At 56.8% G+C, this 14,026-nt stretch overlaps 1 protein-coding gene across 1 annotated transcript in view; it reads left to right on the top strand.

Moving 5' to 3' along the window:
• Positions 1-6: 6 nt before the first annotated feature.
• VASH1 (vasohibin 1) overlaps positions 7-14,026 on the top strand; it is a 20,927-nt gene continuing 6,907 nt past the window's right edge. The window contains exons 1-5 of the mRNA XM_014534727.1: positions 7-952; positions 7,220-7,308; positions 8,490-8,546; positions 10,076-10,150; positions 13,358-13,739. Coding sequence (XP_014390213.1) covers positions 656-952; positions 7,220-7,308; positions 8,490-8,546; positions 10,076-10,150; positions 13,358-13,739 — 900 coding nt within the window. The 5' untranslated portion in view covers positions 7-655. The remainder of the gene's footprint in view (positions 953-7,219; positions 7,309-8,489; positions 8,547-10,075; positions 10,151-13,357; positions 13,740-14,026) is intronic.

Here is a 14,026-nt window from a genome sequence, read left to right as displayed (position 1 = left end):
GCTGCGAGTCTTGGCTCCCGGACTGATCACGGTGAAGAAATCGCGCCCCCTCGCCGCCCCGGGTCGGGGGTTTGGGGGTCCGGGCTCCGAGCTGATGCGGCCTGAAGTCACCTCGGTACCCCCCAGCCCAGGAGCGCGCGCAGGTGTGAGCGTGCGATGATTTGCGGAGGACTTTGTTCTCTCCAAAACTAGCGCCTGGGGGGCCCAGTCAGCGTGGGCATCCGTGCCTTGGCCCTCTCGGCCGCCGCAGGTCTGAGCTGTCGGGCCTCAGTTTCCCCGCGACTGTTCTCTCTGCAAGCCCAGACTGCTGCCAGTCATTGTTTTCGCTGTCAAATGGGGTGCTTTCTGAAGGCTGCCAAGTTGGGGTGTTCCCTCTTTACCCCGTTTTTTCAAAGAGCACCAGGCCTCTAAAGATGACCCCGGACCGCTAACCCTTCTGTCCCCCACTGTATGTTGAGGCACTGATTTTTTTATTTTATTTTCTTATTGAGTAGTATTTTATTGTACCGGAGCCACGCCCTGGTTTCTTAAAGGCGCCTGTACTCTGTTTGGCCATGTGTTATCTCTGCAGCCGGTGTGTGGGAGGCCTCCTGTGAGCCACCAATTTTTCCCTGCCTTCCGAAACGTCCTTCCGGCCCCTGTCAAGGATTTGGGGATGCCAGGAGGGAAGAAGGTGATCGGGGGCGGTGCTGCCCCCGCCGCTGCCTCTGCTGCCTCCCCTGGGGCCAGGCGTTTAGAGACCAGCGAAGGGGCATCCGCCCAGAGAGACGATGAGCCAGAGGAGGAAGGGGAAGAGGACCTGCGAGATGGAGGTGTCCCCTTCTATGTCAACCGGGGCGGACTGCCTGTGGACGAGGCCACCTGGGAAAGGATGTGGAAGCACGTGGCCAAGATCCACCCCGATGGAGAAAAGGTGGCCCAGCGGATCCGTGGGGCCATGGACCTGCCCAAGGTGAGGGGTTTGTGTGTGTTGGGGGCAGAGTGGGGGTTCCGGGTTTTCATGACCTTGAGGTTGAGAGAGTAAAGCCACACTTTTCTTGGTGGGGTAGGGGGCTGTCATGGCAAGATTAAAAATACAGGCAGGTTGTGCCTTCCAGAACTTTCTCCTGGCTGCAGTTGAGGTGGTTCTGTGAGGCCCCCAGCCCCATTTCCTGGAAAGCTCCTCTGTCTTTTTTTAAATGCCCATGCTTTACGGGCAGGGCAGCAGATTAACAAGTACACTAATGTGGACTGACATCTTATTTGCTAAACCAGAGAACTGTGGGCAGAGAGAGAATGAATGACTAAGGAGGATACAGGGCTTCACATATTGAAAAAACGTTTTCATGTGTTATCTCACTGAATCCCCAATAGTCTCGTGAAGTAAGTGCAGATTGAGGCCCATTTTCCAGATGGGAAATATGAAAACTCAAGTCGGCACTCAGGGCCCCATAGCCAGTAAGTGGTAGAACTGGGCCTTCGGGTTCCAGGTGATCTACTCTGCTGGACACTAGATGGGGACAGTTAGTCGTGCCCTGGCTGGTGTGGCTTGGTTGGATGTCATCCCATGCACCAATAGGTTGCCAGTTGATTCCAAGTCAGGGCATATACTGGGGTTGTGGGCTTGATCCCTGGTGGGGGTTGTGCAGGAGGCGTCCGATTGATGTTTCACTCTCATGTCAATGTTTTTCTCCCTCTCCTTCTTCTCTCTATACAAAGCAATTAAAAAAAAAGAAAAATAAAAGATCCAGCTGGAGTGGCTCAGTGGTTGAGTGTTGACCTATGAACCAGGAGGTCACAGTTCAATTCCCAGTCAGGACACATGCCCAGTTGCTGGCTCAATCCCCAGTGGGGGCAGAGCAGGAGGCAGCCAATCAATGATTCTCTCTCATTATTGATGTTTCTATCTCTCTCCCTCTCCCTTCCTCTCTGAAAGCAATAATATATATATATATATATATATGGCTAATACGCTAAGTGTCCATCCAGGTAATGACATCACATAGCAACACCCGGTTTCCTCTCCCTAGCAACAAATAGCCTCCTTGCAGTTTCTTCAGCATTTTTTTATTTTTTAAAGAGGGCCTATGGAGAGGAGTAAAGTTAAATTTTCTGTGCACGGCTGGAAGTCCTACATGACGGCTGTCTTCAGTTGTGTCACCCATGAAGGCTGAGGCTGTGTCTCATTCCTCTTTGTCTTTCCAAGGTTTCCTGTGTGCCTGGCACAGACAGGCATTTATGTGTTTGCTCAGTGAAAGGGTGCTTGAGACTTTGCGTGCTGTACAGTGGAAACACATGCCTGATTTTTCTCTCTAACATCTGTGGCCAAGAAAAAGAATCAGAGGCTTGAAATCCCCAAAGAAAAGCTCTTGGGACAGAGGTCAGAACCCAGGGGTTAGCCCTGATGGCTCAGGTGAGAAGGAAGGGCTGGACAGAGTGGCAGTCCAAGTGGATTAGACAGAGACAAGTGTCCTGTTTTGTTCTTACCAAGTTACTGGTATAGCCATGAGGAATTGCCTTCTGGGAAAAGGGAATTCAGAGGTCGGAGTTTGAGCAACTGCCTGATGTTTCCTGGGTAAATAAAATGTGGGTTGATTTTGAAGGGCTACACAGTTGTCCTCTTACTAACTCAGAGTTTATTTAGCTAATCCACTATGGATAGACATTTTGTTCTATAATGTATTCTTAAAATGAACACTGGCAAACAAACATTTTAAAATGTAAATTTGGGGATCCATCTCTGGTTATCTCCTTGAGATAAATTCCTAGAAGAGAAAGTATTGCGTCAAAGGATATGACCGTTGGGTCCAGATTGCTCACCTATCTGACCTTAAGCAGGTCCCTTGACCCTATCTGAGCCATCATTTTCTCATCTGTCACCTGGGGTTGATTGTGGTACAGATTAAATGAGAGGCTGTACTAAAACATCTGCCAAACTGAAGCCTCAAACCAGTACTGGTTATTGGGTGTTCATTTCCTTTTCCATGTTCTTCATCACTCAGAACATATGAGCTAATGAGGCCAGAGCCATGCGCTTCTCCCACATGAACAAGTTGGTGTTTAGCAGACAGCTCTCCAGCCATCTTGCTTATGTCTAAGCCATGTTATAAAGAATGTGAATGGTTCTGGAGACTAAAAAAAGAAGAAAAATCAATGAGTTTATTAGGGACTGGTCTATAATATCATCCTCAACCTTAAGAATGTGAATGGTTCTGGAGACTAAAAAAAGAAGAAGAAAAATCAATGAGTTTATCAGGGACTGGTCTATAATGTCATCCTCAACCTGCATGTATAGGAAAGATACCAATGAAAGACTGAAGCTGCTGTCGGTGGGGGAGTGTGTGTCATGGCCAATAGGAGTATGGTAGTGTCACGGGAATTTTGTGAGAAGATTGGGAAAATCCAAAACTTCCCCTCCTCAAACCACAGGAAAAAGTGTTGCAGATAGAAAACCCACCCAAGTCTGTGTGGGATTCCTCCTTGGCCTTGGCCCAGAGTAGAAAGCAGCCCCGGAGTCTGGGAGGCATCAGTGGTTGGATCCCGCGGTGCCAGCAGCCGAGTGGGCTGACCACTGGACTTTCCCCTCCTGACTGGTCATGTCCTTGGAGCTGGCATTCTCTGCAGAGGTCACACCATAGTGGGCCCAAGGGATGTTTTGTTGGGACAGCACAATGTTTTAGAAGACCCTTGAGCTAAAATTTAAAATTGGGAGATTTCACATAAAGATCCAGATTTCGGGCGTCATTTCAGAAGAAGATCTGGGCACAGAGACTCTGCAGTCACAATGGCAGTGGCAGCTGGAGCTGAGGAGTGGTTTCCCCTCCCCCCATTTGGCCACAGTCTCCGCCACTCACTCCCAGCCTGCCTGCCCCATTTGTTACCCGTGTGGTCCCTGCAGGTTGTTGAGTCTGGGATTCCTGCCATCCCTGCCGTGTAGTGTGACCAAGAGAGAGAGCTCTGCTCCCAGAGGCAGCACCAGCTTAAAATCCTGGTTCTCCCACGATGCCTTCTGTGAGGAAGGTCTGCAGGCTCCTTGTGCCTCCGTTTTCCCAGCTATAAAATGGGGGTAATAGCAATATCTATTTCTGAGGGTGTCGGGAGGAACTGATGAAGTAAAAGCATGTGAAACAGGTGAACACATCACTCATACCCAGCAAATGGAGCAAGGACTGAGGGTGCAGCCACCCTACAGGCGCTGCAGAGAAACATCCTTTACAAGGATGGTACCGGTGTGTTAAAAGGCAGCTGTCTCTAAAAGGACCCCAGGTCCAGGGACAGTTTGTGCTCCTTCATAAGACTCTCCCCTTGATGTTCTAGGCTGCCACCGCCTCTAAAAGCTCAGGGGCCACTCCTCCCCGAGCCAGCTGCTGGAGCCCTGCTGACGTGGCTCTGGCCACGGGGCTCCTACAGAATACAAGTTTGGACGTTGAGCCAGCATGTGCTGACCAGTGGTTGGCACACGCTGGAGTGACGGTGACCGTCAGCAGGAACTGAGCTTTGCTGCGTGCCTGAGCCTGTTCTAAGGCCTTGACATGAGCATCCTAATTTGGCGTCATGGTTCTATTATGGTGCCCATGGTTCTATTTTGGTGCCCATGGTTTTATTATGGTGCCCATGGTTTTATTATGGTGCCCATGGTTCTATTATGGTGCCCATGGTTTTATTATGGTGACCCTTTCACAAACGAGGCATCTGAGGCACAGACTCATTAGGGAGCTTAATGCCAGACAGCGAATGGCAGGGCTGGGATTAGACAGCGACAGTCCGGTTCTGGAACCACGCTGTCAACCTCTAGGCTTCTCCTGCTTCTGGCCCACACACTCAGCTGTCCTCCCTCCCCGAGCCTCCCTATTGTGCTGGACTGAAATGGTCTTCACCGGGGGAGTGACTGAACAGAGCTCAGGACGTTAGGGGTTCCTGCAGCAAGGCTAACCTTTGGCCTTGGCAGTGGGGGACGAGTTATCTGGGAAGCCAAGCTCACTCACCCTCACCGCACCCCGACCCTCAACAGTGAGAAGCATTTCCTGGCTCCTGATTTGAGAGGGGGAGGGGTATGGGGCAGATCCAGGCTACCAGTCCCAAAGTGGGCCTGGTCGATTGGACGTACAGAAACGTGCTCACTTGTTTCTGAGCGGGTGAGCGTATGCTGGTGTGACCATTCGGAAGAAAGGTGTGGCGCTGTCTGCAGTGGTTGCCTGAGTCAGCCTGGGTCACGGAGCTGGCTGCAGCGAGCCTCAGTGGTGTGGCCTCCGAGGCCCTGCTGGGAGTCCAGGTCCTTTGCTCATTCAGAGTCATTTCCTTCTCCCGGAGCAGCCAGTGCCTGGTGCTCTGTCTGGATGGCCCGGATGTCTTCCTGGGTGCTGCCACTCCTGGCCCAGGCCTGGGTGAGCCTGAGTACAGGACCCTTGGGCTGCAGCTCCCTCCTTGGTTGGAGTATCTCAGGGGGGTGCACTTATAGTCTGCAGCCACAGCTCTTGGCAGTCACGGGTGCCCTCACTTGAGACATGTAGGTGGCCTCTCAGGGACCTTCCACCTGAGGAGGCTGGGTGCTATGCTGTATAGTAAAGTGTGAAGTGATTCCTCTCCCACCCGCACCCCGTATCCTGACCCAGGGGAGCATTGGCACAGGGTGGTCAGGCAGGAAGAGGGAGCCCCCCACCCCCCTGGCAACTGTAAGTAGTGGCGCAGGTTCAGGCAGCTGTGTGATGTGAAAGGGGAAACAGCTTCTTCCAGACAGAGGTGTCAGCCTGGGGGCTGCCCAGCCTGGGAGGAGGGGCCCAGGAGCTGGGGAGAGGAAGTTCATGCAGGGCTGTCACTGCAGGCCTTCCCTCCTGCATCCGGGCCCTTTGGAGTGAGCAGGTGTCCACCACAGGCTGTCCTGGGACCCCTGGCCATCTGGGGTGCAGTGACCATTGTGTGTCACTTCCCTATTTGAAAGGCTGTGCCCTGTGGGCTCAGCACCTCACTACAGGGAGAGCCTCCCCCACCCCAGCCCTGCTTCACCCCTCCCCTTCACACACCCCTGCCCGCCAGACTGACTCCCAACAGCCCAGCCCGCTGGCTCTCTGAAGAGAAGCTGGTGGGGACCTGGGCCATGAGGGCGTGGCCTCTCTATGTGAGGAAGCCGCAGCCACCCCACAGCTGGCAGTAGCCAAGGGGGAGCCCAGAAGAGTGGGACTTGCTCCTAGAAACCTGGTTCTTCTGCCCAAAGAAGTCTGTTCTGAGGCCTCAGAGGACCCAGCCAGGGCTCCTCAGCCTCCTCGGCCTCGCTGACTTGTTGCAGCCAAACTGCCAGGATTTGGGCTCCGAGGACCCACTCCGCATGGTGGCCCCTTTCCCTGGAGACTGCCTGGTTGCTGAAGGGACGGCCTCAGGGATCTGCAGCTCTGGCCTACCTCCTCGCAGCCCCAGCCTTGCAGTATCCAGCCATCAGGAGGCGCCTGCCGACGCCCCCCTGTCTCTCCCCTTCTGGGCTGCGCACAGGAGAGTCCCTCCTGGTGGGAGGACCGCCTGGTGGCCTGGTCACCGTGCTGCTGCCAGGTGTGGAGCCGGCAGGAGGGGAGGTTTTGAAGGGGAACCTGGGCTCCTGTGCCTCCATGAAACCCCTCCAAAGTGGCTAGACCATGGCAAGAAGAGCCACAGCAAGCCCTGTTGCCCCGTGTCCCTCTGCCTGCCACCACGGACTCAGTCCAGTCCGGGTAGCAGCTGGAGGCCTGGTCAATGTGCCGTGACAGGGGTGGGTAGCACCTTCTGCCGGGGGTTGGGGGTGTTCATCCCTCGCTGGAGGGCTCCCCCAGCCCAGGGCAGGCCCTGAGGGGATGGGACACCAGGTAAACCGGCTTTGATCCAGCACTTGAACCAGAATGAGCCCCACATCCAAATGAACTTCACCGCAATATTGACATTCTTGTTAAGCCTTAGAGTCGATGACTATAAAAAAAAAATCCAAAACGGTGAGTCAACCTGTGTTTTTCTAAAATTATTAAAGAAAACAAAATCGGAGCATCAACAGAAGCTCCACATGAGGAATGCTATTAAGTGCCCGGAGGGAGAGGAACGGCCACGGGGGAGGTCTGGCCGGAGCCTCCATAAAGGGTTGCCAAGGAGAGAGGCTCAGGGTAGGAGGGAAGCATGGAGGCCCCCCTCGGCATTGGCTTCTCTGGGGGACAGTCTGGGTTTCCGGGAGCTGGAAGCTTTGGGGAGCCTTCCTCTGTGACCAGGGCTCTTTCTCTGTCCCCAGATTCCCATACCGACTGTGCCTACGTTCCCGCCCTCCACGCCGGTCCCTGAGCGCCTGGAAGCCGTGCAGCGGTACATCAGGGAGCTGCAGTATCCTCCCAGTGCAGGGGCGACCGCCGTCCCGCTGGCCTGCTGGTCCAGAGGCTGAGCTGGGCTTGTTTGCAGACTGGGCTGGAGAGGTATCCGCAGAGCAGCGTCAGGCCATAGCCCAGGCCGCAGCTCACAGGGCATCTCAAGCCCCTGGAGTTGGGCAAGCCCAGCCCTTGCAAGCAAGCCCAGGGACTGTGATGAGTCCCAGACCCACTCTGGCCACCCTCTTCCTCCTCCGTGTGATGGGGCAAATGTCTCCTGCACTACCTGCTGGCCGTGGCCCCGTCTAGGTCCACTAGCCCAGACCTCCTCTGCTGTCCATCCAGCCCAGCAGAAGGAGGGAGGGGCACTTTAAAGACGAGTAGTTTTAAAGGCAGTGGGATCAGGGGTGGGGGGACAGGTAGAAGAGGAAAAGGATTTTATGCTCCAGGAGGTGACATCCACATCTTGGCATGTTCTCCCAGTTCTTTGCCTCTTTCTTCCCTGGTAGGGGGCCAGTTGCCCAGCAATGACGAGCTGGACCCCGAGCCCAGACCCCACGGGTTCTCTGCTCTGGGCCCCTCTTGCTCTCTGCCCTGTATGCCCTGGGTTCTCTCCCCCAGCGCCTCTGGCTGCAGGGAAGGCAGAAATGGAAGGGCCGGGCCCTAAGCAGGAGAAAGCCAGGCTGGTTACTGAGAATCGGATCCAGCTCTTCCTTTGTCAGTGGGGCAATTCCGGCCTTGAAACAGGAGGATGGCCCAGGAGCAGCACCCAGCAATGTAGCCACGCTGGACCACCCCCCACCACCCCCCCCCCCCCCCCCCCCCCCCCCCCCCCCCTTCCTGTAGGTTCATGCTGTTTCCCGGCTGTCTAAGCCCAGCCACTTTCCCAGCCCTGGCTGGCCTGGCTGCCTGCTCCACGGCTCCCTTCCCGGGAGGAGAGGCCACAGGAGAGCAAGGTGGAAACCACAGAGGAGAGAGGACAGAGAGGGGCCGTGTGGGGAAGGAGGGGCACATGTGCTGTGCCCTTCTCTCCCCTCCAGATGATCAGCGCCCCCAGGTTCCCTCTCAAGAAATACTTTATGGGGTCCTGACCCAGCCTGCACCCCTGGAAGTGCTGGGCCCCAGGGTCTGACGGATGGGTGGGGAGGTGGGACATGCTTCTGCCAGACCAAGCTGGGAAGCCCTTAACCAGCGCCGCAGGTACAATCACACAGGGACCCAGTTCTTTGAAATCAAGAAGAGCAGACCCCTCACAGGGTAAGTGTGGGCGCGTGCTGTCCCTCCGCGCCACGGCGGACAGTGCTCCTCGGCGGGTTGGAGCACCTCGGGGGCCTTGGGTGGAAGCTTGTGAGGCAGGCAGGGCCTTTCCCAGGGAGCAGGCCGCAGGGGTGTGTCCCCCTGCACCGCCCCATCTCCTTCACCGCACACCGCAAGGGTCCCAGGATGCCACGAAGAGGAACTGGGGCCGAGATGAACACCGGGCTCCCATGCTGAGCTGGGGGCGATGGGCAGCCCCCCTGCTTGCCTTGGGAATGACAGAGGGTGGCCCCAGGTAGTAGCCTGTGTATAAGCCTTATTGTTTTCTTTTTAATGAGGTGAGCCTAGCAGGAGAGAGCTCCCCCCATTGCAGGGAACCTGTGGTCACCCCATTTGCCTCATTGGACTCTTCTGGTCATTTAGTACAAGGCCCCATGTCTGAGCAACAGGGACCCCTCCTCATCTCTCACTTCCTAACCCACCACCCAGTGTGTAGACCCCTGGCTGGCTTGGCCCTGTGGAAGCCCCAGACAGAGGAGAGAGGAGTGAGTGCCACTTCCTCACTGGGCCTGAGGGGCCTGGAGCTCCACCCAAAGCTGTCCATGGGCTTAAAAACCTGTTTTAAAAATTAATGTGGATTTTACATCTTGTTCCACCCATAGCTTGTCCATGTTCGCTTTCCAGTGAAGAATGCTTTAAGTGGCTTATTAGCTAAATTCCTTAATGACCCCCAGTGGAATCCAGCCTCCCTCACCCTAAAAGCTTTGCTCTTGTCCTGTGACTGCGGAGTGACGGGCCTAGCTCCAGCCTCAGTGGGTGGAGGAGTCCAGCACCGGCCTGGGCGAAAACGCCAGCGGCCAGGCTGCATTCTTAGACCTGGAGGCAGCATTCAGGGCGGAAGGAGGAGCCAGGCCTCAGGAACAGGCTGTCTTAAATGGCCTGAATTCCAAGTTCAGGACAGGCTGGGGAGTCACCAGGCTACCCGCCTGAGATGCATGTCCAGGACCCGGGCAGCTGGCCAGCCGTGGGGGAGCAGTTGCAATCAATTACAAGCTCTTTGGAGACACCAGGGTTGGGTCAGGAGCGTCCACTGTGCTCCAGAAGGGACAGGATCAATGCCAAGGTTCCCAGCATCCATGGCACGCTTTCCCACTGGCCCCACACCCCACTGCAGAAGGCCTCCCCCACCCCCCACCCCCACCTTCCAGTGGCTGTCAAAGAGTGCCTGTGACTACGTGCTCCATTCATGTTCCCGCCCCCAGAGGTCAGGAGCCTGGGGTGGGAGGAGGAAGTGAAAGGAGGGAAGGGAAGGGACCTCCTTCCTTATCTTAGTTGGCTGCCTCTTCTTATACCCTCTCTGGCTCAGGGTGGACCTGGGGGAGGGAAGGGAGGTGCTGGGCCTGAGCTGAGGCAGCTTGGATGGGAGAATGTCTCTGTTCTAGCACTTCTGGTCCCCTGCCCCCTCCTGACACTCCCCCACGGGAAGGGCTAGAGGCTCTGTCCTCATGGCTCTGCCTCCCTGCCCCCAGGCTGATGGACCTGGCCAAGGAAATGACCAAAGAGGCTCTGCCAATCAAATGCCTGGAAGCCGTGATCCTGGGAATGTATCCTTCCTCAGCCCTGGGAGGGGGCGGGCACACTCTGGAAGGGGAGGCCTGCATGGGCTCCAGGCCCTCCCCGCTCGCTCGCCTAGCACTCATGAACTGGGCTCCAAAGTGAAGGGGCTTGAGGGGTCTCGGTCCCCCCATGCCTCAGTGGCTCACTTCTCAGGCTTCCTGGGAAGCTCTCTTTTGAGTCAAACCTCCCCCCCCGCCCCCACACACACACCAGCCTTTTCTTGTAGGTTCATGCTGCTCCCCGGCTGTCTAAGCCCAGCCACTTTCCCAGCCCTGGCTGGCCTGGCTGCCTGCTCCACGGCTCCCTTCCCGGGAGGAGAGGCCACAGGAGAGCAAGGTGGAAACCACAGAGGAGAGAGGACAGAGAGGGGCCGTGTGGGGAAGGAGGGGCACATGTGCTGTGCCCTTCTCTCCCCTCCAGATGATCAGCGCCCCCCAGGTTCCTCTCAAGAAATACTTTATGGGGTCCTGACCCAGCCTGCACCCCTGGAAGTGCTGGGCCCCAGGGTCTGACGGATGGGTGGGGAGGTGGGACATGCTTCTGCCAGACCAAGCTGGGAAGCCCTTAACCAGCGCCGCAGGTACAATCACACAGGGACCCAGTTCTTTGAAATCAAGAAGAGCAGACCCCTCACAGGGTAAGTGTGGGCGCGTGCTGTCCCTCCGCGCCACGGCGGACAGTGCTCCTCGGTGGGTTGGAGCACCTCAGGGGCCTTGGGTGGAAGCTTGTGAGGCAGGCAGGGCCTTTCCCAGGGAGCAGGCCGCAGGGGTGTGTCCCCCTGCACCGCCCCATCTCCTTCACCGCACACCGCAAGGGTCCCAGGATGCCACGAAGAGGAACTGGGGCCGAGATGAACACCGGGCTCCCATGCTGAGCTGGGGGCGATGGGCAGCCCCCCTGCTTGCCTTGGGAATGACAGAGGGTGGCCCCAGGTAGTAGCCTGTGTATAAGCCTTATTGTTTTCTTTTTAATGAGGTGAGCCTAGCAGGAGAGAGCTCCCCCCATTGCAGGGAACCTGTGGTCACCCCATTTGCCTCATTGGACTCTTCTGGTCATTTAGTACAAGGCCCCATGTCTGAGCAACAGGGACCCCTCCTCATCTCTCACTTCCTAACCCACCACCCAGTGTGTAGACCCCTGGCTGGCTTGGCCCTGTGGAAGCCCCAGACAGAGGAGAGAGGAGTGAGTGCCACTTCCTCACTGGGCCTGAGGGGCCTGGAGCTCCACCCAAAGCTGTCCATGGGCTTAAAAACCTGTTTTAAAAATTAATGTGGATTTTACATCTTGTTCCACCCATAGCTTGTCCATGTTCGCTTTCCAGTGAAGAATGCTTTAAGTGGCTTATTAGCTAAATTCCTTAATGACCCCCAGTGGAATCCAGCCTCCCTCACCCTAAAAGCTTTGCTCTTGTCCTGTGACTGCGGAGTGACGGGCCTAGCTCCAGCCTCAGTGGGTGGAGGAGTCCAGCACCGGCCTGGGCGAAAACGCCAGCGGCCAGGCTGCATTCTTAGACCTGGAGGCAGCATTCAGGGCGGAAGGAGGAGCCAGGCCTCAGGAACAGGCTGTCTTAAATGGCCTGAATTCCAAGTTCAGGACAGGCTGGGGAGTCACCAGGCTACCCGCCTGAGATGCATGTCCAGGACCCGGGCAGCTGGCCAGCCGTGGGGGAGCAGTTGCAATCAATTACAAGCTCTTTGGAGACACCAGGGTTGGGTCAGGAGCGTCCACTGTGCTCCAGAAGGGACAGGATCAATGCCAAGGTTCCCAGCATCCATGGCACGCTTTCCCACTGGCCCCACACCCCACTGCAGAAGGCCTCCCCCACCCCCCACCCCCACCTTCCAGTGGCTGTCAAAGAGTGCCTGTGACTACGTGCTCCATTCATGTTCCCGCCCCCAGAGGTCAGGAGCCTGGGGTGGGAGGAGGAAGTGAAAGGAGGGAAGGGAAGGGACCTCCTTCCTTATCTTAGTTGGCTGCCTCTTCTTATACCCTCTCTGGCTCAGGGTGGACCTGGGGGAGGGAAGGGAGGTGCTGGGCCTGAGCTGAGGCAGCTTGGATGGGAGAATGTCTCTGTTCTAGCACTTCTGGTCCCCTGCCCCCTCCTGACACTCCCCCACGGGAAGGGCTAGAGGCTCTGTCCTCATGGCTCTGCCTCCCTGCCCCCAGGCTGATGGACCTGGCCAAGGAAATGACCAAAGAGGCTCTGCCAATCAAATGCCTGGAAGCCGTGATCCTGGGAATGTATCCTTCCTCAGCCCTGGGAGGGGGCGGGCACACTCTGGAAGGGGAGGCCTGCATGGGCTCCAGGCCCTCCCCGCTCGCTCGCCTAGCACTCATGAACTGGGCTCCAAAGTGAAGGGGCTTGAGGGGTCTCGGTCCCCCCATGCCTCAGTGGCTCACTTCTCAGGCTTCCTGGGAAGCTCTCTTTTGAGTCACATGGGTACTGTGACCCTGTCCTCTGACCCCTAGATCAGGGCACATTGTCTCGCAGAGGCTACTGTGCCATTTCCAAGGACCAAACAGCCTGGGAAAGCAGGCTGAATGCCAGCATGTTGGCATTTCCAGGGTATGGTGATTTGTGAGGTTGATGGGTGGGATCTTTGGAACGGAACTTCCTGCCTTTATAAAGGAAAGCAAATAGGGGTTCTCAGTCATTCCTCCCAAAGGCCAGAGCTGGGACCTATGGCTGGGGCCCCACGGTGGGCAGATAAGCCTCCAGTTAGGGCAGGGTGGGGAGGCAGGTGCATATGGCCAGTTCTCTGACCTGATTGGTTCATGCAGGAGCCTTGCCCTTTTTTGTTGTTTTCTTTTATTATAGACAAATTTAAGCTGGTGTGAACATAGAACAATATGATAAATCCCATGTGCCCAGACTCATTAGAGAGCCCTGAGGTTTGGAGTGAAGGACTCGCTATTAGCTGTTATTCTGTGAACGGTGCTTGACATCATAGCAGCAGCCACTAGTCAATGAGAGCCCTGCCCCTTAGAGATTCAGTTTAGTGAGCACCTACTGTAGGCCAGGCGCAAGGCTGGACAACAGGATGTGGAGGTGAGCAAGGCATGGTGTCAGGAAGGGGCGGGGGGAGGCTCACCCAGACCGCCCCTGGGGTGGGGGGCATGCAGCCCCAGTCCTGCCCCCACATGTTGGCCCTGCGCCTCACTGGCCGGTTCCTTAGCTGAGCTGACATGGCCAGTTACCTCACCAACAGCATGCCCACCCTGGAACGCTTCCCCATCAGCTTCAAGAGCTACTTCTCAGGGAACTACTTCCGCCACATTGTGCTGGGGGTGAACTTCGGGGGCCGCTACGGGGCCCTGGGCATGAGCCGGCGCGAGGACCTGATGTACAAGCCCCCCGCCTTCCGCACGCTCAGCGACCTCGTGCTGGACTACGAGGCCGCCTACGGCCGCTGCTGGCACGTGCTGAAGAAGGTGAAGCTGGGCCAGTGCGTGTCCCACGACCCGCACAGCGTGGAGCAGATCGAGTGGAAGCACTCGGTGCTGGACGTGGACAGGCTGGGCCGCGAGGACTTGCGCAAGGAGCTGGAGCGGCACGCCCGCGACATGCGGCTCAAGGTCAGTGTGGCGCCCGCCCTGCCCGCGCGCAAAAGGCCCTCTTCCCCGGGTTGGAGATACAGGGGCCGCAGCTGCCTAGAGGGACACTCCTCCAGGGAATGCCATCACCCCTCACCCACCCCGCTGCCACCCCAGCGGAGGTGGGAGGAGCTGGTGGGTGGGAAGTTTCAACAGTGTCTTCGCTCAGCTCAGAGGTCACTATTGATTGTTGAGACAGTCCCTCATGCGGGCAGGCCAGGGAAGGCTCCAGAAGGAGGCGGCAGTGAGCTGGGTTTGGGGAGAGGCAG

This window comes from Myotis brandtii, unplaced genomic scaffold (genome assembly GCF_000412655.1).
Source record: "Myotis brandtii unplaced genomic scaffold, ASM41265v1 scaffold132, whole genome shotgun sequence".
NCBI classification, from domain to species: Eukaryota; Metazoa; Chordata; class Mammalia; order Chiroptera; family Vespertilionidae; genus Myotis; species Myotis brandtii.
Note: the sequence above shows the minus strand (reverse complement) of the source record. Positions and strands in the feature narration are given on the sequence as shown.